This window comes from Protopterus annectens, chromosome 6.part0 (genome assembly GCF_019279795.1).
Source record: "Protopterus annectens isolate FY-2018-M chromosome 6.part0, PAN1.0, whole genome shotgun sequence".
Classification (NCBI taxonomy): Eukaryota; Metazoa; Chordata; order Ceratodontiformes; family Protopteridae; genus Protopterus; species Protopterus annectens.
In genome coordinates this window covers 732287383-732314298 of record NC_056737.1, presented here as the reverse complement: position 1 = coordinate 732314298, position 26916 = coordinate 732287383, and the positions used below count along the sequence as shown (strand labels likewise).

Genomic DNA, 26916 nt, shown 5'->3' with positions numbered 1-26916 from the left:
TACTGATTACAAAGTTGATTTGGCCTCTAGGGACAGAGCATCCTTTGGTTCCACGGTGCTCGAGTGTATTCCTGTGAGCCACCAGAGAAAAAAGGTGCTAGGGACACTGTCCCACATATAAGAATGAAGGCGAGATAGGACTACATAACATAAAGTTATGTACTCACTATAATGTTCTATGTTTGTTGTCCATCTTGCCCTTCATTCTTACGAACCCACCCACCTACCCTCGTCCATATAGTCCTAGAGGACCTAGTAGGAAATTTTGTGCTTTCCTTATGTTGGAGACCTTTCACTATTATTTCTCCTTTACCTGAGGGTACAGTATAACTATTTTCTATTATAGTTAGCAGTAAAACAAGATCTGAGGATTGATACCACTGCATTATGGGATATCTACCTTGCCACGAGCCAACTTATAGACTTCGAGCTTTTGTAATCGGCCGAGTTGGAGCCGAGGATCGGCTCTGAACCCACATGCAAGAATGAAGGGCGAGATGGACCACAAACATAGAATGTTATGGTGAGTACATAACTTCTTTTTTCTTTATTCCTGACGGTGATGTTTTCTAGCATTTGAAATGTTGTTATAAAAAAAAAAAAAAACAGAAAGCATTATTGGGAATTGTGACATGGCACTTAAATTTAGTGAGCAGCAGTTTTATTACTTCTGTACCTAAAAATCCAACCTAACTAGTTTGAAACTACATATCAAGATTTGTTGTCCAAAAACTTGCTACAAAATGTTATATTGTTTGAGATATAAGCCATTATTAATGTTTCCACCAGTAGACCTACATGATATTAAAATATATCAAGGTGCGTTATACTCATTTTCAGTTAGGTGTACAATACAACTTCTACACAAAGTGGCAGAATGCATCTTATACCTAGAATTTGTTTTTATTGTGCTATCATTACGGCAAAAGGACAAAAAAAAGTTTTTGTCAGGCAAGGCAATGTTGCTGTTATTGTATATAGTTTGATGTCGATATTCTGTATGTGGCCAACTGTTTTACTAATGGCAGCCGCTGCTTCCCCAGGGATGGGTGCAGCATTCTGACACAACAGGGAAACCTCCCGTGTTCCCTCTCCCAGGACTGACAAGAACAGTTCTCACTTGCCCTCTGTGGGGATCCCAACAGCCACAGAGGACGTGGCTAACTCCCAGTCCATATTGGTTGTAGGTGCTACACCAGCTGGATCCAGGGTAAAAGATGTGTGGTCTGAGGTAAAACAAATGGCCACAGCAAAGTCACCCACCTGTGGCTGAGGCAAATTGCTAGCCTGCTGTGGTGGCAAAGGCTGTTTGCTTAACCTTTTCTTTTTTGTGACTGGAAGAAGGACTGGCTGTGGGACTGACGGTCTGTTCCATGGTCAGGCCAAAAATGGTGGCTGTTTTCTGGCGAAAACAAACCACAATGCCAGTAAAACTACTGGTCCACAAAAGTGTTTTTTTTTTTTTTTGGTCAGAAAAAAAAAAACAATAAAAATCACACTCAAACACTGACCGCCCCACAACACTAAAACACAATTTCTGCACACAAAAAAAATTAATGGTTAGATAACCCTGACAGAAGCAATGAGTGCGTACATTGCAGTCTCAAGGCAATCCTTTAAAACACATCACTACTAGCTTTACTTTCCTGAAAAGGAAAATAAACTGTGATTCATACAAGAAAATAGGAACTTTTTTCCCTAAAGGAAACTTGTCTGCCCAGTTAAGGAAAGCACAAGCCGGCCTTCAATCCACACAAGCCTCAGAACAGCATACTCTTCAGCAGCAGTAAAGTTCTGAAGGGCTTCACATCCAAACTTGTCTTAGTCAGCTCACCTCAAGCTGCTTGACAGTTTGGGCACATGGAATGTGCCTTGAAACTTTGGAACTTGGTTGGCTGTTATATTCTTGGCAGGATATAACCCATATATTTAAGGCTATTGGAGCAGTGATTAATATGAAAAACATCTGAACCATAGAGTCTTATATATAGCTAGCAAATCCAGTGTTTCACATGTTTTCTGTTGTGAGTCTAGCACTGTTTCAAGCTTTACACTTGGGCTAGTTGACCTCTTCTCACAAGGCCATGTGAAATGCTTGCCCATAATGTATGTGCATTATGTTTTGATTTAAATGCTCAGTGTATTGCATCAGGAAAATATATTCATTCAGTTGTAGTGCCTTGGTTTCAGCAGCTAAAGTAGGAGGGTCAAATTCAATGTTGTGCTGCACTGGCATTCTTGACAGTAGAGTAGCGGTCCTTTCCATAGTTTGACAGTTTGTATTGTACACCATTTCCATTGTGGGTGTTATGTTATGCAACATACAGTATTGGCCAAGAGTACGTCTTGACTGAGCTGTCATTTCATCAGAAGTAGCAATCCCATCTGTTTACCTCATGCTAATCCCCTAAGGTTAGAGTGAGAATCTGGGATGATTTTTGTAACTGAATACATTGTGGAAGTAGCCTGAAGGTTTTATAATAAAGTTTGAAAGGAAGGCTAAAATATGGCCTTTTGTATATAAGGTAGCATATCCAGTGTTTCAGTGTTCAGTTCCATAGTCTGTTATTTTGCATTATACTCTGTTTCCATTGTGGATGGTATTTTGAACTTCTGCTCAGTATTACAAGTATAGTAATGGCCTGGAATACTATTTTACTGAGTTGTCATTGCATCTGAAGTACAAAAAAAAAGGAAAATAAAAAATAAAATCAACCTTTTTTCTCCTGAATGAGAAGTCCTTTGTCACTGGAATTATGTCCCCCAGGTTTAAACTTTTGTAGTAAAGTATATTACATGTGAAGATAAGTTGTGCATTTGTCTTTACACCTGGAATACTCAGCTAATTGTCTTTTACTATTTAGGATTATGGCATATTCTGTACCACGTGATGCATTGGTTCATATGGTTACAGAGTTATGGTTCTTTAATGCTACATACCAGCAGTAGTCTTGCATTGTCATTTGAGTGTTTTGTTTTTCAGCAGACCTTTAAGTTGTGCATTTTAGGCCAACAAACTTAATATATCTGAGTTGCATCAATATTGGGTTCTTCTGCAATTATAACCAAAAATAATATTCATAAATAGCAATATTGTACTTCTAACAAGAGTCCACATGAAACTCTGTTGTATTATTTCATTAAAAGCTATTAGGTTGGGAAAAAACAGTAAAAGGGGGACTGTATTCTCTTGCAAATTTCATAGAACTGTGTTGAAGCAATAGGAATACATTGCCATTTGAAGTTTTGGTGAAATTCAAGTTAGAATTGCCTCTGGAGAATGAGAAACTACAACATTTAATTAGTTTGTTGAAAATCATTTAGCTTTTTCATTCTATTCAGAGTGGAATAATTTCACGCTATCAAAATATAAATATTTAATGTTTGTCTAATTTCCAATCCAAAGAGATTATATTTCTGTATAAAGCTGACTATTGCATTTTTTTATATATCAAGGCATAAAAAACATGATTTTTATTTTTATTGAAATTAAGAGGCACCTTTGACTTTGAGGGTTGGAGTCCATTGTACGTTTATTTTATACATAACTGTTGTGTAAGTTTCCCTGAAAGTTTCATGAAAAGATGCATCACTTTGGAGATGCAGGTTTTTATATACAACCAAAATAGCCAAAGTAGCTGCTAATTAATGGATAGTCCTTTGGAAGATGGTCATTTTTAAGGTATTAAAGAATTTGTTAGTTCTGTGCCAAAATGGCAGTGCTCAGCTTTTCTGTGGAGTTTGTCTATTTTGAAGTGCTTGAATTTATTCACTGGTGTTTTTTGTGCAACTTGTATCTTTCTGCAGTAATTAAATACTTGAGTTTATGTAGTTTTACAAACTAGATTCTTTAAAAGATTTCCCACGTGGTTTAACTGGAGCAGCTGCATTCTGACTCAGTACATTATCTTTGCACCCATTACAGAGCTGGCAGAAACAACTGATGATGGACTATTTCTTATTTGTTCTTTGAAGTTTGTATATTTTGTTTAATGCTGTGTGCAGTTTTTGGGGGGTTTCTTTGTTCTAATTTTACATGTTTATATCTGTGTGTGTAAATTATCGAAGTTTCAAAACTTCAAAAGTCATATGGTTGGGACCATATGATCGAAGTTTTGAAACTTTGAAACTTCGAACATATTGAGTGGAGATCGTGACACAGAGCAGAATGGGAAATTTACCCTTTTCCACAATGTAGTTGGTATATTTAATTAGCAGGGGTTGTAGGGGTGCTTGCTCCCCTGCAAAAATGATAAAAATAAAAAAAAATTGTATGTTTGAAGTTCTGAAACTTCGATCATATGGTCTCGACCATATGAATTTGGAATTTTTGGAACTTCAATAATCTGATGTAAGATATATATACACACACACACACACACACACAGACATTTTAAAGTAAGGAAACAGGTCAAGATTTGTGTGAGAAAGCCGACGTAAAACACTTGTGTGAGTATTTCTGATTTTTCCTACTTCATCTTCCATTCTCCTGTTGTGTTTAATCCTGGTTGCTCTTCATTGCTTACCACTTATGTAAGCCTGACTGCAGAATCCTCTTCTGTTCTTTTCATTTATTTCTTCTAGTAACCACCCCAGCCTTGCCAGGTTACTCATCCTACCATACTTTCAAACCCCAAATGGAGGGCTACAAAGCCAAAGGAGGTGGAGTTTCAATATTTATCAAAAACATGCACACCTCCAGGCTGGTCAAATGGTATGACACACAGGAGACAGTCCAAGTGCAGTTAACTGCTAACAAAACACCTATTCAAATCATAGCTAGCTACAGACTCCCAACTATGATTCAGGATGCCCACTCCACCTATCTGGACTTACTTGAAGCCATCAGTATTCAACCCTCTACCCTGATCCTGGGTGACTTTAACTACCCAACCACAGAGTGGAAGACCTATTCTAGCCCAAATATGAATGCCCAGAGATTCCTCGACTTCATCAGTGCCAATGTATTGGATCAGCTGGTTGACACCCCTATGAGAGGTGAAAATATCCTGGACTTGGTCCTAACCAACATGAGTAGCCACTGTATCACCCCTAGTGTGTCATCCTCCTTGGTAAGAGCCGATCATAAAGTGATCAGTTTTGAAGTCACCATCTTTCCTGACCCCCCCCTCCCTGTCAGGGTCAAACAAAAATAAAAAGCTGACTACAGTCTCCCCAGAGCAGGTATAAGCAGCTTCACAGCCACTGTCCTTTCGGTTGGAACTAGCACTAATGTCCAAGCCTACACCAAAAAACTATATGAGCACCTATGTAGCTGTCTGGACTCAGCAATACCCGACAGGACCAAATCATCTTCCTTAAGGAAGAGTAAACCTGTTTGATGGACAGCAGCAATAAACAAACTTTATAATAAAAGGAAAAAATTGCTGTCCAGGACCAGTAAGGAGCAGGTGCCAAATTTGGAAGCAATCTCTCCTTTGTCTGAACAAGCAAATAAGGCCACTGGTAAAATACTCTAAGGTTAACTTCAAGTCCAAATTGGCCACTGTGAAGGCTGCCAGCCTAGCTAGATAGAATTTTGTAGATAATTGTATGTCATTGTAAATATTAATATAATCCACAAGTTTGTTTTTACAAATGTAAGAAAACTAAATGCAAGAAAACTGTTATATATGCTGAACTTCAAAAATGTAACCACAGTGCACCCTGCTTTAAGAAAGCTGTTAAGTAAATAATTACCACTGTGTTTGGTCTCAATTTTGGAGACAGGATGTCTGGGCTAGCAAATTTTCTATTGTTTAAGACAGAGATAATTACTAGATTTTACATGTAAAAGTGTCCTGTATTGCAGTGGCTTCTTGGCCATGTGCAGCTTACAAGGAAATGTAAATTTTGAGTTTCTGTTAGCCTGGGAACTAAATGAGAAGTGATGAAAATGATGTAATGTGAAATGACTCAGCAGTACTGTGTATTATCAATTTATGACTTTCTCAGAGAGAAAGACTGAGCATTTTGTATCTTGTCTGGGATCTAGTAGAACATCCACTCACCAGCACTTGCTTGCTCTGTATGTAAGTAGTATTTTCTCTTAGAGTTAGGAATTTAGCCAGACTAGTCTGTTTTCTATGTTTATGTCAGACTATCCTACAGTATTGTTTTAAAGTTTCCTGTGATTTCTGAACTCTTGATTAGCACTGTGTTGAATTGATGAAATTTGTCTTGTGTTTTTATTATTTATTATTAAATATTTTAAACCTTTCAACTGTGGCTGTTTTGTGTAGAGATAATTTATTTAAGCTCTAGAGTACTTGCATGTATTTGGTGATACTGTCCAAGCCACTGCAATAGTCTTGCTGTTTGTCACACTATTTGGATAACAGTAATATTACACAGTGAAATTGATCAACCTTTGGGAAGGGCCTTATAGTAGCTGATAGTAGTGGTTGGTGGCAGTTGGTACTACCTTATAGTCTGGGCAGAAAGGGGACATAGCTGGAGAACCTGTGCCAGCCTTCCCCAGGAGTGTATGTGTGTGTCTGTATCTAAATCAGATCTTAAAGTGTGTGTATCAGCTACTTGGGCAGGGACACAAAGCACTGGTTGGACAGAGAGGGTGCTGGAGGTTTTAGCTTGACCATTAGGCTGAGATCTGGACCCTATAGCTGTGCCAGTAGGGAGTCTTTTTGAGGATCTGGAGAGAAAGGGAGAAACCAGCCCCAGACTGACTGTGATCTCTGTGTGCTCTTAAGGGAAATTGTACTGTACTGTTTGTGTACTTGTTATCCCCCCAATGTGTATGCCCATCACTGGTGCTAGTGGTAAGGATTGAGGCTACTTGATTACTGGGCCAGTGCACGAGTGTCACAGCCACATCCACTAAGGACAGTCACAAAGTGTTCTTTGCATATGTCTGCAGTCTCAAAGGTAACACCCAAGTCTGATCTGAACTGGTGGTCAGTAACGCCAAATACATAAATGCCATAGATATAGCCAGCCTTCTGGCAGACAGGTTCAGTGAATACTTCACCCCCCCGTCCCCCCATCAGTAAATCAAGACATCCCCAGCACCTGCCCCCTCCCCTCATCACCAGGGAGCAGGTCTTTAATGCCCTCACAAAGGCAAAAAAATACAGTCTCCATGGGACCTGATAACATCCCTAGCTGTATCCCACATGAACCATAAAACACACAAACCATCAGGATAGAAAAGTATTTACTGATGTATCTGGTACCTCGGCTTACGCCTTCAAAGAATGATTTATTACATCAAGCAGCTTTCTTTATATACCTCATACTTAATGTATGTATGTCTTTCGGCTTTTCCCGGTTAGGGGTCGCCACAGCGGAACTCCAGTCCATACTTAATACATTCAATTAATCCTCCTTCAATGACCAATCTATGTTTAAAGTGCCCTTCATAAATTATACATTGCCCATGTTCAGCTATGCATAATACAGTTTATACAAAGTTACTAAGATGAATCCCACCTACATTCTAGCGTAAAAAGTGAGACACCAACAACGTCATTCTATTCCCATTAATAAAATGTGAGCATTCTCAACCATACAAATAATGTCAATTTACTTGTAAACATTAGTGTCTAATTCCATATTTAAACCTTTGGGATATAGTGTCCTGAAATTTGTTATACATTTGGACTCCAATATTAACAATTTGTTAATATCCACATCCCTGTTATTTGATTTAGGTTTAGCCGACATACTGAAAAAGAAAGTTTCTACTGAACCACTATGTGCCTGAATAAAATGTGTGGCTACTGGATTTTCCATCCTAGTCCTCCTTATGTCACTCAAATGTTCTATGATTCTTTTTTTGACAGCTCTTTTAGTTTGTCCGATGTACCATTTTATCTGCGAGCACCCACAACCTACAATATAGACAATTCCACTAGATTTACAAGTGTATGCTTCACTTGCTGTGTAAACCTTGCCATCGATGTTGACCCCATCCAAGTTTTTTTATTTTCTAACAAACTATACAGTTTCTACATAGAAAACTTCCCTTAGTATTTTGTACGTTATACAGTTTGCCATATGATAGTAGTTCTTTTAAATTACTAACTCTCCCATAGGAAAACACTGTCCTTTCCGGGAAAATGTACCCATACTTTTCATCATTCAAAACTATAGGCTAATACCTGCACACTAACTCCTTTAGTTTATCCCAAAAGGGAGAATATTTGGTAACAAAGAAAAGAGAATTTTGCCCTTCCATCTCCTTATTCGAGTTGACATAATACCATCTAGTACATTCCACTCCCTCCTTGGAACTCCACGGTAGGCCTAACTTTCTCCTGGCCTTGCTTTCCTCGGCCATTAAGTCATCTTCCTGATAGCCTCTTACATATAACTTATTCTTTACCCTGCTGAACTCGGTTTCAACAGTTCATCTTTATCTGATGTATTACTGGCTATTCTTAAAAACTCACCGTATGGCAACAATGCCAAAAGATGTATCCCACATGAACTCAGGCATGAGCTCTCAGCTCCATTAGGCACCCTGTTCAACCAAAGCTTGAAAACTGGCTTCATCCCAGCTGAATGGAGGACTGCCACTGTCATCCCTCTTCATAAAGGTGGAGCGTCCACTGACCCAGGCAGTTATAGGCCCATCAGCCTAACTAGCCTGATCTGCAAGGCCATGGAATGCATTATCGTGGACCTTATAAACAAAGACATTGGCAACTTCTAAACACTTGACCCCACACAGTTTGGTTTTGTCAAAGGGAGATCATGCCTTTTAAACTTGGTTGACTTCTTTGAAACAGTCACCAAAGCCATGGACGATGGGAAGATGTTACACACTGCCTTATTCCCCACTCGGGCATAATAGATAAACTCTCCCAGCTAGGCATTAACCCGTATGTTACCAGATGGGTAGCTAACTGGCTCACTGATAGAAACCAGACAGTCAAAACAGGGGAAGCCATCTCCAGTAGTAGACCCGTAATGAGCAGTGTACCCCAAGGATTGGTGTTGGGGCCTCTACTGTTTGGGATATACTTTTATGAAGTGCAAATTAAAACCAGCAGTCTGTGGCTGACCAAGTTTGCAGATAACTGCAAGCTGGGCATGGTCTTAAATTCCCTTAGTGATGTGAACATCCTCCAAGAGAATCTTACCCAATTAATGACTGGTGCCAGAAGCATGGCCTCAAACTGAATGCCAAGAAATGCATCATTATCCCCTTTGGGGAAAATGGCATCCCCACTAATTATCGCATTAATAACATGCTAAGTGAGTAATCAGTCATGAGGGACTTGGGCATCCAGGTTGATAGCAACCTGACTTTTGACCATCACATTGCCTCCGTTGTATGGAAGGCTTTCAACATGGCCCACCTCATAAATATGGGTATTTCATCTAGGAACAAGAAGGTCATAACATTCCTGTACTCCTCCCTTATCAAACCCATTATTGAGTACAATGCCCCCTTCAGCATGTACCTTGCCAAGTACGTGCAGCAGCTGGAGACACCACAGAGGTTTCTGACCAGAAAAATCCAGGGTCTCAAACACCTATCCTATACAGATAGGCTAAAGCCTTGTCCCCTCTACTCAGTCTCATACAAACTGCTCAGAACTGACCAGTGTCTGGCATACAAGACCATCACAGACCCAGCCTTAATGGAGAGGCTGCATATCCGTAAGTCAAACTTCACTCGCTCAACCCACATGCAAGGCCTTAACCTGGTCTGTGACATTAATAGAACTTTTTGGCGGGTTAGATTTGTGTCCCAAAGACTCCCGCATCTGTGGAAAAGACTCCCTTTCCATGTCAAGCAAGAGTACCTCTTTAAGAAGAACCTGCACGACTGGATGGGAAATGGAAAATACACCCCTGGGATCCCAACTGTGTCCCTGCTGGACAGGGGAAGCAGGTGCTGACTTTGAGGGAACATGGGGCAAATTCTTGAGTAGGCTTATAAGGGCTTCCAGGCCAATAGCCTAGTGCCATCCTATAAACCCATGGACATTTGTTTATGGGGAAGATCCAACTGTGCCATAAGTACCCATTTTCAGCTGAGGCATAGGGAAAAAGCTCTAGTACTTCGAAATACATGGTTTATAGTATACAAAAATGAAAAAAAACATGAGTTACATAACACATACATTACTTTTTATAATTCATGAATAGAGCATAATAAAATTAAGTAATTTGAGTTCAAAACCAAAAAAAAGCAGTCAGGTTTTTAATGCTGTAGTACGTAATCAGTAGTGACTTGTATACTGATGTAAGAAAAAGGATGGAAGAGAGTAAATGGTTAGGTTACAGACAAGGGTGTGAAAGAATAAAGTCAGTATAGTAGGGAGTGAAGACAGATATGAAGATATTAGTAGTTGAGAGATGTAAAAAGTAACATGAGAACAGAAAGTGGTTTAGTAGTGAAGAGTAGTTTGGTAGATATGTTGGAACTAGAGAGTGAGGATGGATACATTTGAAATAGAGTTTGGTCCAGGTTAGTACAAGAATAGAGCCAAAATTTCTATAGAAATTCCATAAGTGTATATTTGATGGTAGACGGGTTTGAGTTTGACCTCATGGAAAGTTAATAAGTATATACTAGGTTAACAGCCACCAGGGCCTTTATAAGCCTAGCCATGAATCCCAGTCTAGTTATATACCCTTGTAACATGTGCACCTTAATTGGGGTGGTATGTATGTTAGGAGGCTGGGAATGTTTACTGTCGACGTATTTTTATGAGAGACATGGGTGCTAGCCAAAGGAGGACTTTATGATTACTCATCCAGTGTTAGTTAGGGCATGTTTACTGTCAGCCTCTGTCTCTTAAGAGACATAGGAGCCAGTCCAGGGATGAATTTGTGATTTTCCCATCCAGTGTTTAAGATTATATTTGAATAGAGTTAGGAATCGACTCTGCTTCACATGGATGGGGAGGCCATTCCAGAGCATGGGGATCCTTTGAGTCACATATCTGTCCTGCCAGCATACTCTGTTTATGTTGCAAGCAAAGTTCAGATCCCTGGATTTAGTGTTTCTGGTGCTGCTCATTTTGCCAATGTGCAAAATCTCCATCAGGGCTGGATCTAAGGATGATTTGTATGCTAAACACAAATCGCCTGTTAATAACCTTTAGGAAATGAGTACAGAAACAGAGCTGTAAGGTGATCTGCATAGGACAGTTGTTAATGCTCTATATTCTCTTGGTAAGGAACCTCTATGGGCATTCCAACTGCTGCATATAGCTAGTCAGTTACATGCCGAAGGGGACAATTATACTCAATGATGGGTCTGTTAAGAAATGAGTAAAGTGGTACTATAACTTACTTGGACTTGGATGCCATACCCTTACTTATAATTGGGCAACATAGAATGGTTTTCTTACTACATTGTCTGTGTGTGGGCCAAAATCCAGATCAGTATCTACATATGTTCCCAGATCTCTAACTACTGGGTCAACTCTTACGAGTGTCTCATCAATGGAGTAATTTGCCTGGTTAGATGTTTTCCCAAAAGGCAATATACTTTGCATTGAGATTTAATCCATGGCTTTGGCACCAGTCATTCGTTTGTGTTAGACTCTCTTGCAGGATTGGTGTCAAGGGGTGAATTTATGATAGCTCCCAATTTGCAGTCATGTGTGTACTTCGTGAGACAAAGGACATTGACATTAGTCTTGACCTCTAAGAAGTAGATGCCAAACGAGTGGGTCCAGCACAGTGCCCTGTGGTATTCTTCATGTGATCTCACCTGACTTCTTCGGTCTTATCTGTGAGCCAGCTGGGAATCCAGTGGGTTGTGTATGGATTTATGCCTAGTTAGGTGAGCTTGCCCACAGTACCTGAGTGGGATATTGTGTTGAATGCCTAAGCCAGGTCTAGGTAGGTGGTATGCATAATTTTTCCTTCACCCATTGTCTTGGTCATCTTCTCAAAGAAGTTTACCAGATTAAGTAGGCATGACCTTCCTTTGACAAAACCAAAGTGGGATGGGTCTAGTTTCTGTACATTGCCAATGTCTTTGTTCATTTTGATGATAGTTTGCTCCATGGCTTTGCATATTTAGAATAATCAGACTAATGGGTCTGTAGTTTCCAGGGTCAGGTGATGGTCAACCCTTATGAAAGAGGATAATTGTTGCTGTCCTCCATTTGCTTGATAAGTAACCAGTTTTGAGACTGCAGTTGAAAACTGACTCATGTGATCCTAATAGGTCATGTTTCAAGCTATTTAGGAGGCAAACTGAGATATTGTTAGGCCCTGTTGAGGCTGTGTTTTTAGCCTTAGTGAGTGCCACTATGACCTGTTCCCTGCTGATAGTTGGGGGATTATGCTGGTAGGGATTTCACAAGGGGGCAGTTGGGGGGGGGGGTAAAGTTTGAGCTGAAGTTGTCGGCCAGCAGATGTGCTATGTCGCTGTGCTCAGTAAAGGTGGTACCCATTTACTGCCAGTTCTGCATACTATTGCGTGTTACCCTTGAGGTTTCGGACATAGTTGCAGAAGGCATTGTGGTTGTCTTTAGGCTGAGAAGCTATCTTGACCTCGTAATTGGCCTTGCTGAATTTAATTTGTCGTCTTAGTTTCCTGTGTAGTTTTATTAGTGAGCTCTTATCATTGTGAAAGTTGCTGACTTTGGCCATGACTTTTTCCCGTTTGTTATATACTCTAAGATTAGGATTCCACCAGTATGATTTAATTTTGGTGTTTGTTTTGGGTTTACATATGGTTGGTACAGCATCCTCTATGCAGCCAATTACATGTTTGTACAGTGTTTCTGTGAATAATTCTGCTTAGGCTGTTATGAACTCTGTGTTAGGTGAGGCATTGAATTTTGACAAACTGTCACTTAATAGGAAGTAGTTTGCTTTAGAGTAGTTTCTAACCGTAACAGGTTTTGCTGGGTTTTCCAAATTGATTTTTGTTTTAATGAGACCACTTTGTGATACAGCCTCTCAGCGGTGGTAAAGAATTCCAGCTTTTAGCTACGCAGTAGTAGAGGCTTTGCCCACAATTTATTGGGTTTATGTAGTGTCAGGAGTTGTTTATCATCTGATCAGACATGACTTTTGGGAAAGTATAAGTGAGGAATGGATCTAAAAGTCATATTGTGAAAGGTCTTTCATTAAACTAATTTAAACATCAGCTAATCTCTCTCATTTATTTCTACCTGCTAGTTGTTAACTACAACACCCACGGCTGTAATCTCCATTCTAGCTTAATTTTAAAATTTGCAGTTGGCACCATGACCTAGTATTATCCCTTATTGAAGAAGTATGCACATAAAACCAGCACTTAGGATTTCTGTTTGACAAAAGCTGGTACAAACAATAGTTTAGTAGCCCTTTGACAAAGGTAAAATTAGGCTTTATCTATCAGTACACATTTATCTGTATTATATTGTTACACAAGAAGGATCTTCTACAGTAAGTATGAAAGCACTTCATGAACTAACTTTCAAACATTTGATAAATTTTGTGTATTTTAGGCAGTGTAAGAAACAGAACTATTTTTGATATAACCTTAAGTATCTTTTAAATGTGTAAGTGTATTGAGAATATTGGGGATACATTTTCAACATCAGCCCCATACCCACAAAAGTTTCACCTTTTCCTCAGCCATAAGCTGAACAAAGGCAGAACCTTATTCATGTAACGTATTACGTTACCCAGAGCTGTGACTGACCAGAGTAAACTAAACACACAAGTCATCATAACATGTCTATGGGGAGCAGTCATAAGAGCAAAATGTTTTGGCTTTTGTGTGAACTAAGCTATGTTTCAAAGCCCAGTAACATAGACATTGCAACCTGACAACCCCAAAAATAGCCCCGAGATTGATGAGTATATTGTGCATAAAATATGCACATACCCTACTGAACTTTGTAATGACTTTGTGATATTGCCATGTTGGCCTGATGGCAAAGTTATGGACAACTGAACTAGGATCAGTGATCACTATGATGTGGATGTGGAAAATGTGATGAACAAATTACCTGCTTATAATGAAAAACTGGGAAATTATCTTCATTTACTTAAGTCTTCTAAGGATATAGTCAGTAAATTTCTTTGGTGATCCCGTGTCTTTTTTATTTCAGTAAACATCTTTATTAAAATCACTTATGACATAGGCAGACTTACATTTATATAAATGAAAAACAACATTGACACCACTTTAGTTGCAGTCATTATACAGTGGATATAAAAAGTGTACACACCCCTGTTAAAATGCCAGGTTTTTGTGATATATAAAAATTAGACCACAATAAATCATTACAGAACTTTTCCCACCTTTAATGTGACCTATAACCTGTGCAATTCAAATGAAAAACAAGCAAATCTGTTAGGGGAAAATATAAAAACTAAAAAACTTACAATAAGCTGGTTGCATAAGTGTGCACACCCTTAAACTAATACTTTGTTGAAGCACCTTATGATTTAATTACAGCATTCAGTCTTCTTGGGTACACACCTGCCATCAATTAAAGAGACTGATTAACTCCAAATAAAGTTCAGCTGTCCTAGTACTATTTCCCTGACATTTACTCGGTTACCTGCTACAGCAAAAGCCATGGTTCGCAGAAAGCTTACAAAGCATTAAAGGGATCTCATTGTTGAAATGTATCATTCAGGAGAAGGGTACAAAAAAATTTCCACAGCATTGAATATACCATGGAACACAGTGAAGACAGTCATCAAAAAGTGGGGAAAATATGGGACAGCAGTGACGTTACAAAGAACTGGATGACCCTCCAAAATTGATGAAAACACTGGACAAAAACTGGTCAGAGAGGTTGCCAGGAGACATACAACAATACTGAAGGAGCTGCAGGAATTTCTGGCAAGTACTGGTTGTGTACTACATGTGATAACAATCTCCCCTATTCTCCATATGTCTGGGCTGTGGGGTAGGGTTGCAAGACGAAAGCCTTTTCTTCCAGAGAAAAACATCCTAGCCCAGCTAAAATTTGCAAAACAATACATCAAGTCTCCCAAAAGCATGTGGAAAAATGTGTTATGGTCTGATGAGACCAAGTTTGAACTTTTGGCCACAATTCCAAAAGGTACATTTGTCGCAAAAACCACACTTCGCATCACCAAAAGAACACCATCCCCACGGTGAAGCATGGTGGTGGCAGTATCATGCTTTGGGGCTGCTTTTCTTCAGCTAGAACTGGAGCTTTAGTCAAGGTGGAGGGAATTATGAACAGTTCCAAATACCAGTCACTTTTGTCCCAAAACCTTCAGGTGTCTGCTAGAAAGCTGAAGATGATAAACTACCTATCTATATCAAACAAAGTTCCTCATTAGCACTCTTCAAGAAAAATCTTGATGATTGGATGGGAAATAGGAAATTCACCGCGGGGATCACTTCTGTGGCTCTGCTCGATAGTGGCACAGGAAAATAATTTTCTTCGGTGACAAAAGCCAGGGTACCTTTTTGGCTGTACTTGTATAGGCCCCAGGGCCGATAGCCTAGTACCTACCTATGAACCTATGAAGAGGAATTTCACCTTTCAACATGACAGTGACCCCAAGCATACATCCAACTCAATAAAAGAATGGCTTCACCAGAAGAAAATTAAAGTTTTGGAATGGCCCAGCCAGAGACTTGACATAAATCCAATAGAAAATCTGTGGGGTGACCTGAAGAAGGCTGTGGACAAGAGATGCCTTTGCAATCTGACATATTTGGAGTGCTTTTGCAAGGAAGAGTGGGCAAATACTGCCAAGTCGAGATGAGCCATGCTGATAGACTCCTACCCAAGAAGACTGAATGCTGTAATTAAATCAAAACGGTGCTTCAACAAAGTATTAGTTTAAGGGTGTGCACAGCTTATTATGTTTTTTTTAATTTTTATATTTTCCCCTAACATATTTGTTTGTTTTTCAGTTGAATTGTACAGGTTATAGGTCACATTAAAGGTGGGAAAAGTTTTGAAATGATTTATTGTCGTCTCATTTTTTTATATCACGAAAACCTGTCATTTTAACAGGGGTGTGTACACTTAATATATCCACTGTACATCACAGACACCATTGAAACAACTGTAGTTGCAAACATTATACATCACTTATAATCTCTCCAGTCATTGTCAGTTAAGCATTGTATGGCTCATTCAAATCCTGCCTCGTAAACCTCATTCCTTCTCTGGATATATTGTTCCCGCAATTCCTATTTTTTTCCTATGTAGCTTGCTCCATCCCTTTTCTAAAGATGCCAGTTTCAGTTGTTTTATCTCTGTTACTATATTCACTACTTCCAGTAAAGTTGGTCTAGACTTCCATTTTGTAGTAATTGCTTTTTTGGCAGCCACCATAATTAGACTTGGCAAGGCTTTACTATGTCTAGGCAATTCTGATTCTGTATCATAGCTCCAAAAAAATAATCTCCCCAGTCAATCCAATCCACTCACCCAGCACCTCTGACAGAGCGGTCCACAGGGAATCCCTAAAGTCTGCCATCTCACGTCTTTTTCTTTTGTCTTTTCCCAGTTAGGGGTCACCACAGCGGATTACCTGTCCGCTCATGATTGGCAGTGGAGTTTTACGGTGTCGAGTTGCCAGCCTGGCGCCCAACCTTCCACAGAAGGCACACACATGCACGTACTTATGCCTAGGGCCAATTTAGAGTGTCCAATCCCCCTACAGCATGTCTTTGGGATGTGGGAGGAAACAGGAGCACCTGGAGGAAACCCACGCGACCACAGGGAGGACATGCAGACTCTGCACAGAAGGTACCTCAGCCGAGGATCGAACCAGAGAACCTCTTGCTGTGAGGTGGCAGCGCTAACCGCTGCAGCACTGCGGCCATCAACAAAGTCTGCCAGCTCACTACACTCCCAAAACATATGTTCCCAGCCACTTCTTTCTTGCCTGCCACGCCTCCAACATTTGCTATCCATCTGTGGGAAAATTCTTTGAAGTTTACTTGGGGTATAAAAATACCTATGTAAACACTTCCAGGCGAAGATCCTAAATCTTCTAGACTTTACTGCATATTTGGGAGATATTTATTATTTAACATTTGTTTACAGGATAGTCTGACTGGACAGCCAGTGTTCGTTTTTATCAGAGTCCTGGGTAGAAAAGCTCCTAATGGTTACAAAATAATGAGTAATACATAGTAATAATTGAAGGTTACGTAGTTTGTCATAAGAATAGGTTAGGAAAACATGTTGTAGAAAGGTTAACAATTTAAACAATAAAAGGTCGTAGTACAGATATGTGATCACAGCACTTTTGTAGAGTAAGCATGAGCACAATATATGTACATTCGGTTTTCATAGTAAGCACATATTTACAGTATTTACAAATATACATATATCCCCCATTGTCGCTTTGTGAATTGTTCATCCAGTCTCTCTTCCCAATCCTTTCTAAGCTCCTGTGATTGATACTTATAATTGTCATGCAATATTTTATGTTGTACTAATTATTCCTTTTTTAATGTCAGCTTCTGTTCTAGATTCTATTATAAACTCTACCAGTGCTGGTCTTTCATTTAGGATCCCCCCTATTTCTTTCTCTTTGCCTGTACTCTGATATCAATCCTCGATAGGAAGGCAATTCTAACCTGCAGTCCAAATGCATATTTGGCCTCTTCCCATTCTGTTACCTTTCCCTTTCTGGTTATTTGCTTCCTCTACCTTGGTTCCTTTGCCAGTTTTCTGCAATAAATTCCAGCCTCCTCTTGCCAATTATCTGTATCCCTAACCACAGTCATCCATATTGGCAGAATCTCTCTTGTTGTGCTGGTTTAGTTCTTAGAATACTCCTTGCTGTTTTATGAATATAGTACTCTGTATGATTTTTGTTGCTCTCCTTAAGAGTATGCATCCAAAATTCCAATCTCTCATTATTTCTTGAGCTTCCCACTGTGTCGTCATCATTCCTTTCCACTTTGAATTATAGTTTTCTGCTTGTGTTATGTATAAGAGCCTTAACTGTGTCGCTGCAAAATACCCTCTCAAATTGAGTAATACTAGTCCAACTTGTTCTGTTGGAAGAATCAACTTATCCCATTTGACCCCTTGCTGTCTAAACTTCCCAGATAAAGTCCTTCAACTCTTTTTTAATTGCTATCCACAGGTACTCCTCTGGTAGATAAAAATATGCCTGACCTGTGTGTAAGACTAAAGAGACTAAACACATTTTAATCGCTTATATCGTAGTATCCATATCAATGTAACAAAGCTTCCAGTTTCTCAATTTTTGTATTATCTTCTGTTTTGTCTCTTCCCACATATCCTTAGCTGTCACAACAGAGTCATTTCTAATCCATAGTCCTAAATGATCCGTTTTATCATGTCCCCATAAATATGGATATTTTTGGACCAATTCGTGTGTGGGTACATAATTTACTGCTGTTGCATTTGTTTTAGCTTCATTAATTTTGTATCTTGAGAAGATTTGAAGCTGTCTTAAAATGTTCCACAGCACTGTAATGTCCCGTTCTGGTTTTGTCACGTATAAAATAATATCATCTGCAAATAGAGCTAGCTTTTCCTGACTTCCATACCAATTATATCCTTGAATTTCTGAGTTCCTTATTTTCTTTGCCATTGGTCCTAAATATAATGCAAACAACAAAGGGGAAAGAGGACAACCCACCCTGGTTCCTCTACTCAAGCAGAAGTTATCAGGGAGGACCCCACCCACTTTATTTTTCACCTTTGATCTCTCATGTAATCCTAATCAACCTTTTAATTGTATTAAGTAAAGCAAATGCTTCATTGCCCTTCTCATGAAGTCCCAGTCTAGTCTGTCAGATGCTTTCTCTACAGCAAGACCCACCAATAACAGTGGTATTTTCTTACATTCTGCTTCCCCGTGGATCACCAATATTCTTTTAATACTGTCAGATGTTTGCTTCCCCTCCACAAAACCACACTGATCCATATCTATCAATTTTGGTATCACTTTTGCCATTACTTTAGCCATTATAGACAAACACTTTATAGTCGTGGTTTAGTATTGAAATGGGCTTGTATAATGCTGGATCTGATGAGTCTTTACCCTCTTTAAATATTACCATTGCCTTCTTCCCGGATGCTGGTACTTCTTTTAAAATACTGTTAAACAAAACCTTCCAGATCTTTCAATTTTTTCACTCCTAGCTTCCAAACTTCCACAGGAATGCCATCTATTCCAGGGGACTTCCTGTAGATTGGTTATACATAGCCATTTTTAGCTCATCTCTTCCTATCCTATTAGTAATTGAGCCTCATCTGCCTCTAACTTTGGCAAATTTAATTTTTATAGAAATATTTCCATTTGTACCTTTTCGTGATTTCCATATTTCTTTGCTTTATACAAACTCATAAAACTTTTGAAATATTTTTAATACTTCTACAGGGTCTGTTGTTACCTTCCTTGATATAGGCTCCCAAAGCTTGGTGACAGTCCTTTCTACTTTCTGTTGCTTGAATCGTTGCGATAAAAGTTTTTGTGCTCTAGAGTTATTTTCAAAAAAGTTTCTTAACAGCAATCTTTCTAAACTCATGCATGTTATTGTGGTAATCCCTTATTTTCTGTTTAGCATTCTGCAGTTGCTGCTTTTCTTGTTCGGAGAGATTCCCCCTATTTTGCAATATTTTAACATTAGTCAGCCCCTCTAAATAATTCTTGTTACTTCTTAGCCATGTCTCCCTTTTCTTTATTTCCACCATAGTTTTAAACCCCACTTTAATGTTATCCCACTCTCTAGCTATATTTTCAAAAGAAATTTCTATCTTCTCTAGTAGCTCCTGCATTAATTCTAAAACCCATTCCTCAAATTCCTCTCTTTTCAGCTGATAGGTGGGAAAGCACCAATGTCTCATTTGTATTTCATTACCTTGCATTTTTATTTTAGTTATTATTGACACATGATCTGAAATAGTTATTGGGTGCATTTCCATACCTTCAATTAAACGCACATTTTCCTGTGCTATATATATATATATATATATATATATATATATATATATATATATATATATATAGTCTATCTTGCCAAGCCCATTTTTTGTGTCTTGGAGAATATGTAAATTCACTCCAGATTCCTGGTACTGAATTCACATCTTCCGTGCCAAACGTTTTCATAAATTTCTTCAAAAATCTACCCTCCTTTGTTATATTTTCTCTTCTAGCCCCCCCCCTCCGACACGTCTTCACTGTTGCAAGCCAAATTCTAATCTCTACCTGTAAGTAATATTCCTTGCTGAAAGCTGATTATTTCTCCCAGAATTTTCTTAAGCTCCATTATAGCAATTTTAGGTGGAATGTAAATGCATGCTAGTGTAATCTTTCTCCCTTGCTAGCAGCCCCTTAGTATTATATAGCTTCTATTATTTTTTTCCTCTTCTGTCACTATTGGCTCTCCTCTTGTGATTAATATAAGTACTCCACAGTCAGTAAATTTCTTGATATTAACTTCTGCACTCCTGAACATATACCAGTAAGACACAAATATATAGGTAAATTCAACAAAAACCTTTTAGTGGAGTCAGAAAATCAGTCAATCTGTACAGCAGGAAAAAAAGGTGGTACTTAGCTCTCAAAAATTTCCATAATCATGAAGCAACTCCAGATTAAATAGCAGTTGTAGATTAAATAACATTCAAACACCACTTCATTTTCTTAATAGATATTCTATCTCTAACCATCTGTATAGACTAAAAGCAGTATTATACAATGACTGGCCAATAATATTAAAAAAGTAGCACGCTGATTGGTCAGCCCAACCAGCATGCCCATTGCAAATCCGGTCTTCGGACTTTTTTCCATTAGTATATGCCATAGAAATTTCACTTTGCCTTCACTTAAACAAAAACAAAAAAAAACTGGACACTTGAAGCCAGTGATAGGACAGACACAAATAAAAGAATAAGGTACATTATGAAAAACTAGAGAAATGTACCTGATTATCCTTTTATTTTCTATGTCCCATACCTTCAAAGTATCCTAGTATCTTTTTTTAATTAAAAAAAAAAAAAAAAAGCAACAGAGATCTTCCTTTCTCCTTTGCTTCCTATACACAGTACCTGTCACACAGCACTGATGCAGTGTGTAAGCTTGTGAACGAAAGTTCCATACGCATGCACAGTACATCAAAAAAGCACCAGGATATCCGAGGAAAGAGGAAGAATGTCACGGAGATATCGTACAATGACATTTAAGAAAAGTAAGTCGTTTCTTAAATAACGTCATTGTATAATATCAATAACTGACTCCGTGGTGTGGTATGTACACCCACGTCTTCAATTATTGCTATAATAATGCATAGTTAATTTATATCAAAATTATTAAAAAATGAAAGGGAAGACTTGTAAGTGTAATGTGTTTTCAGTAGTGATCACCCAGCCACAGGGCATAGTGAATATGCTTGCAGAAAATTTTGTGCAAATTTCATTGTAGGCAATGTCTTGTGTCAGACATGGTAATTGCTAGTACAGGAAAAATTAAAAATTTAGTTTCTGTAGCAGACAGCATACTTTTGTGGTTCATGTAGACATTCAAGGGAAGGCACATTAAACCCTATCAAAGTTAACAAGACAGTAACATATAGATATTCTTCTGATATGCAGCAACAAGTTGTAATGGTACTGTTTCACAGTGGCAGGAGTCACATTATAGACATCTCAGTGTGCAGATAACCAACAGTCCAGGGATTGATTGTTGGTCCAGTGGTAATGACGGCCTCACATAATTGGGGTGGGGGCAAGGCTGGGTTCCAATCCCCAGACAAAAGTCACTGTTTTCCTTTCTTTTAAAAGTTGTTAGTATAATACTAGGTTACTGGTGTTCGCATGAATAACTTGGCCAAGTTTTACACCGGATGCACTTCCTGATGCAACCCTCCCCATTTATCCGGGCTTGGGACCGGCACAAAGAAATGCACTGGCTTGTGCATCCCCAGATCAGCTCTGAGCCCTTTCTTATTTGCAGTGGTGATGGACAGGTTGACAGACGAGATCAGACAAGAGTCCCCGTGGACTATGATGTTTGCAAATGACATTGTGATCTGTAGTGACAGTAGGGAACAGGTGGAGGAGACCCTGGAGAGATGGAGATATGCTCTAGAGAGAAGAGGAATGAAGATCAGCAGGACTAAGACAGAATATATGTGTGTCAATGAGAGGGAGAATAGAGGAATGGTGAGGATGCAAGGAGTAGAGGTGGCAAAGGTGGATGAGTTTAAATACTTGGGATCAATAGTTAAGAGTAATGGTGAGTGTGGAAGAGAGGTGAAGAAGAAAGTACAGGCAGGATGGAGTGGGTGGAGAAGAGTATGAGGAGTGATTTGTGACAGACAAGTACCGGTAAGAGTCAAAGGGAAGGTCTACAAGAGGGTAGTGAGACCAGCTATGTTATATGGGTTGGAGACAGCGGCATTGAAAAAAAGGCAGGAGTTAGAGCTGAATGTGGCAGAGTTAAAGATGTTAAGATTTGCACTGGGTATGACGAGGGTGAACAGGATTAGGAATAAGTATATTAGAGGGTCAGCCCAGGTTGGAAGGTTTGGAGATAAAGCCAGAGAGGCAAGATTACGTTGGTCTGGACATGTGCTGTGGAGGGATGCTGAGTATATTGGGGAAAAAGATGCTAAGGATGAAGCTACCAGGTAACAGGAAAAGAGGAAGGCCTAAGATAAGATTTATGGATGTGGTGAGAGAGGACATGCAGGTGGTTGGTGTGACAGAGCAAGATGCAGAGGACAGGAAGAAATGGAAACAGATGATCCGCTGTGGCGACCCCTAATGGGAAGAGCCGAAAGAAGATGATGATGATGAGTATAATACTAGGTTAATCATTTATTCTACTTTACCAAGAAGTTGACTAAGTAACTGAAAAGAGAATTCGTACTGGTCACTGGCTCTCTACTTTTTAAATTTGTTGATCTAAGGAAGTCAATAGAAAATGCATCCATCCATGCTTTTGAGTCACAGCTGACTTCTGTAGCAACCCTGTGAAACAACCACTGCTGTACATGGAGTTTACTAGGCAAGTAAGGAATGGAAGTAGGTTGCCAGGCATTTCTTCCCTATTAAACACACTTCTGACACACCTAGTGACAAATTAGATTCACCAGTCTGCCTACCACACATCTTTGAGAGGTGGGGAGAAAGCACAGCACCCAGAAAAAACCCACACAGAGAGATCATGCAAATGCTGCATAGGAGGCATCTCAGCAAAGATGCCATTTAAAAGATATCATATGTGCGGAGGCATTTAGGAGGTCCAAGTGAAGGTGGATGGAGATATTAACATGAACCTGGGACTCTTGAGGAAGTAAGTCTTTTATTCCTGGAGGTGAACACTTCTGGCTACACGGTATCAGAATGTCATACTTCTGTTACGTCTACCATGACAAAATATATTTACAGAGCTTTCCTTAATTTTTTGTTTGGGAAGTATTGTGTTTACAGTTCATGTCATATCCCCTGCTTATTTCCACACAATCAAGAATGATGGAAAGATGAATTCTGTGAATTTTAGATTCCAAAAAAGCCCTCCTAGTTTACATTTATTAGATTACCATTCACTTCAGGAAAACAACACAGATGTTTATCTCCATTCTCTCCTGGTGGCTCGGACATCCTTGTTGCACACAGTTTATCTTTGCATTAATTAACCCAAGCATGAGGCATTGGGACATGATGTGCAAGTCGGCTTGAAAAGTATTGCCAGTGCTTTTGTACCAGTATAGTTGCTATGTCTCTGACCAGATTCCTTGCTGTATGTGGCATATTTGCATTTTAATCCTGTGAAATATTCCCTATATTTTCATGAAACATTGCACCCTGGATGTCTGTAGCAGCTGGTATCTATTTCTCAGCAAAACATTTCCTCCATAGATCTTTCCAAGGTTAGTTTGGCTTTATTCTGCAGTTAAAACAACTCTGTCTGATATTTCTATTCCTTGGAACAGAATATTTAATGATAAAGGCTACAGTCTTGAAGATATAGTTATATATTCACCTTAATTCTTGATTTATTTGAGTGGCCATCATCCATCATGCTAAGTCCACTTGTTACGCTGCTTCTTGTACTGTCTTGTCGTATACATCAGGTCTTTGTATATTCTCTATTTATTACATAAATGATGAGAGTTGTATGCTTTGTTTTTAGCTGTTGAGTTTAGCATTACCCATTAAACACTCTACTGTTGTGTAACAGTTAAAACAAAAAGAGGGTACAGTGGTAGGATAAGGGACCATTGACAGATATAGACAGTGCTGCTTGTCTCTTGTGTTGTGTTGTGTGTCTCTCACTGGAAGCTGTTCATTATGAACTGTCTAAGAAGAAACAAGTCCATCATAGATCTTTCTCTGAAGACTGAACAGTGAATTGAAGTTCGAAAATAACAGAAAATTTTGTCAGTATATATATACTTTTCATTCCCCCTACACACACCACCTGATTTTATATAGTTTGATTGTTGTCACAGGGTTTTTACCAAATGTATACATTTCTTATTAGAAATATGCAGGGCAAATGGTTTGGGAGGTGTGGCTTTATGATTTAATTAAGGTTATGAAAAATTATCAGATGTTGGCAGCCATAAAATGTGGATCCCTGGATTATGCTAGTTTAAAGTACAAACATGTTCAGTGTAACACATGCTAGTTTAAAGTGCAAAAATGTGCAGTATAACACATGATTTTATTTATTTTATTTTACATTTGTTGACCGGGCTAGTCTAACTGGATATATGTCCATTTTCAGTAGAGGCCGGGGGAGAAAAGCTCTAAGCATTAGCAGTGACAAAGATTAAAATATACAGTAATAGTCAAAATAAATTGCAGGACATTGTTACATTGAGGTTGACATAAGTTATATAGAGTGTTTAGTAGGTTAACACTAAGATCAAATACTGAGAGTAATAATTTGAGAGAGAGCAATCAAAAAAAGAAAAAAATATTGAATTGTAAAAATTTCTTATATATATTTTTTTTTTTTTTTTTTTTTTTTTTTTTACAGGTATGTGACATAGAATAGTGGAGTATAGAAATGTAAGGAGAGCAAAAAAGGGGAAAGAGATAACAGTCAGGGTATCTCAGTCTGGGTTAGAGCAGGGGCAAAGCCAGTGAGTTTTAAGATATTCTTTAAGATGCTTTTTAAAGAGATGAGTGGAAGCAAGAGATGAAAGTTCACTAGGAAGCTGGTTCCAGCTTTTTCCTGCTGTGGTGGCAAAAACTAAGTCCCCAGGTTTGTTGTTAGATTTAATAGTGGAGACCAGAATTTTGTTAGCTGAGCATAGAGTTGCAAGATTTTTGTAGGGGGTAATCAGATTAGTAAGGATTGGGGTATTATTAGGGTGATGAAGGATCTTTTGGGTGATAACAAGTTGTTGACAAAGTAGTAGGTTCTGCAGTTCTAACCATCCCAGTTGTTTGAGGTTGTGACAGTGGTGAGTTCTGAAAGGGATGCAAGTGGCAAATCTGGCTATGTTGTTATAACTAGTAGAAAGTTTGGTGAGGTTGTTTCTAGATAGTTGGTATATATCGCAGAAGCATAGAAAAGGGTAGAGATCAGGTGAGTCTGGGCAATAGTGATTCTGGCTGAAGGGGTAAGGAAGGGTTTGATTCTGTAAAGGGTGCCTAGTTTTTTGTTGACAGACTTTATTGTAGCATTAATATGGTCATCATAGCTAAGGTTGTTATCAATTGTTCTTCCCAGTAGAAGGGTTGGGCGGCCATGGTGGTGCAGCGGTTAGTGTTGTTGCCTCACAGCAAGAGGTTCTCCGGTTCGATTCTCGGCTGGGGTGCCTTCTGTGCGGAGTCTGCATGTCCTCCCTGTGGTCGCGTGGGTTTCCTCCGGGTGCTCCGGTTTCCTCCCACATCCCAAAGACATGCAGTAGATGGACTGGACACTCTAAATAAATTGGCCCTAGGTGTGAGTGTATGCGTGTGTATGCCTTCTGTGGAAGGTTGGATGCTGGGCTGACAACTCGACACCGTAAAACTCCACTGCCAATCATGAGCGGACAGATGATCCGCTGTGGCGATCCCTAACCGGGAAAAGCCGAAAGAAAAAGAAAACTCCCAGTAGATGGGTTGTAGCGTTAGGGGATATGTTAGTTCCATTGTTAGAGACAGTGTTGCATAAACCAATTTTCAACACTGTTAAATACTGTTTGAGTGAGGGACAGGAGAGAGGTTATGGACTTGGCTGAACAAATTAAAGTTGAGTCATCTGCATATTGTATGCAGGTGGCTTGAGGAATTTTGGTATATAGATCATTAATTGATTTTGAGGAGCTGCATGAAAAAAGGTGTTCATTGCAAGCAAATATAGAAGTAACAACATGTGAATATGTTCTCCTTAGTGTTTCCATAATGTGAGCAAGCCTGTGAGCCTGGCATTTTAACATACTTTATTGACTTGCATTGAGTGACTGGTGTATCTGTTTAAGGTTATTGAAGCACCAGCTCTGTCAAATGTGATGGTAATTAGTAAAGTCATTCCTCATTAAGGCTAGCATGTTACTCAAGTACACTACACAGAGCACTGTTTTTATCTCAGAAGAAAATTTAGTAAATTGACAGCTTTTTTCTTTTACTTTAGGGATCCTGCTGATGTTGCTTGTGAACTTGATAGTGCTATGACTTCTAGTACTGTGAGTAAGCTTGCTGAGGCCAGGAGAACTACTTATCTTTCGGGAAGATGGGTGTGTGATGACCATAATGGTGAGACAAGCATGAGCATTACAGGCCCATGGATTACTCTTCCAAGCAATGGTGATTATTCTGCCTACTATAGCTGGATGGAGGAGAAAAAGTCAATGCAGGGACCAGGTAAGTATTGAGAAGCTTCTCAGGAAATGAACATATTCTGGATATATATATCCAGAATAACTGAGATATGTTTGTACCACTGAAGACTATATGCTTCTGCTGGAATTTCAGGAATTTAGTTCTAGAAGTTAGGCAGTTGGTAATGGAAAGATTGCAGAATATAAAGGTCAAAACAGTTGGTTTAATAAGG

General features: G+C 39.0%; 1 protein-coding gene across 1 annotated transcript in view; it reads left to right on the top strand.

Moving 5' to 3' along the window:
- Positions 1 to 26916, top strand: part of ATG14 (autophagy related 14) — a 516698-nt gene that overhangs the window by 322851 nt on the left and 166931 nt on the right. The window contains exon 6 of the mRNA XM_044074421.1: positions 26497 to 26726. Coding sequence (XP_043930356.1) covers positions 26497 to 26726 — 230 coding nt within the window. The remainder of the gene's footprint in view (positions 1 to 26496; positions 26727 to 26916) is intronic.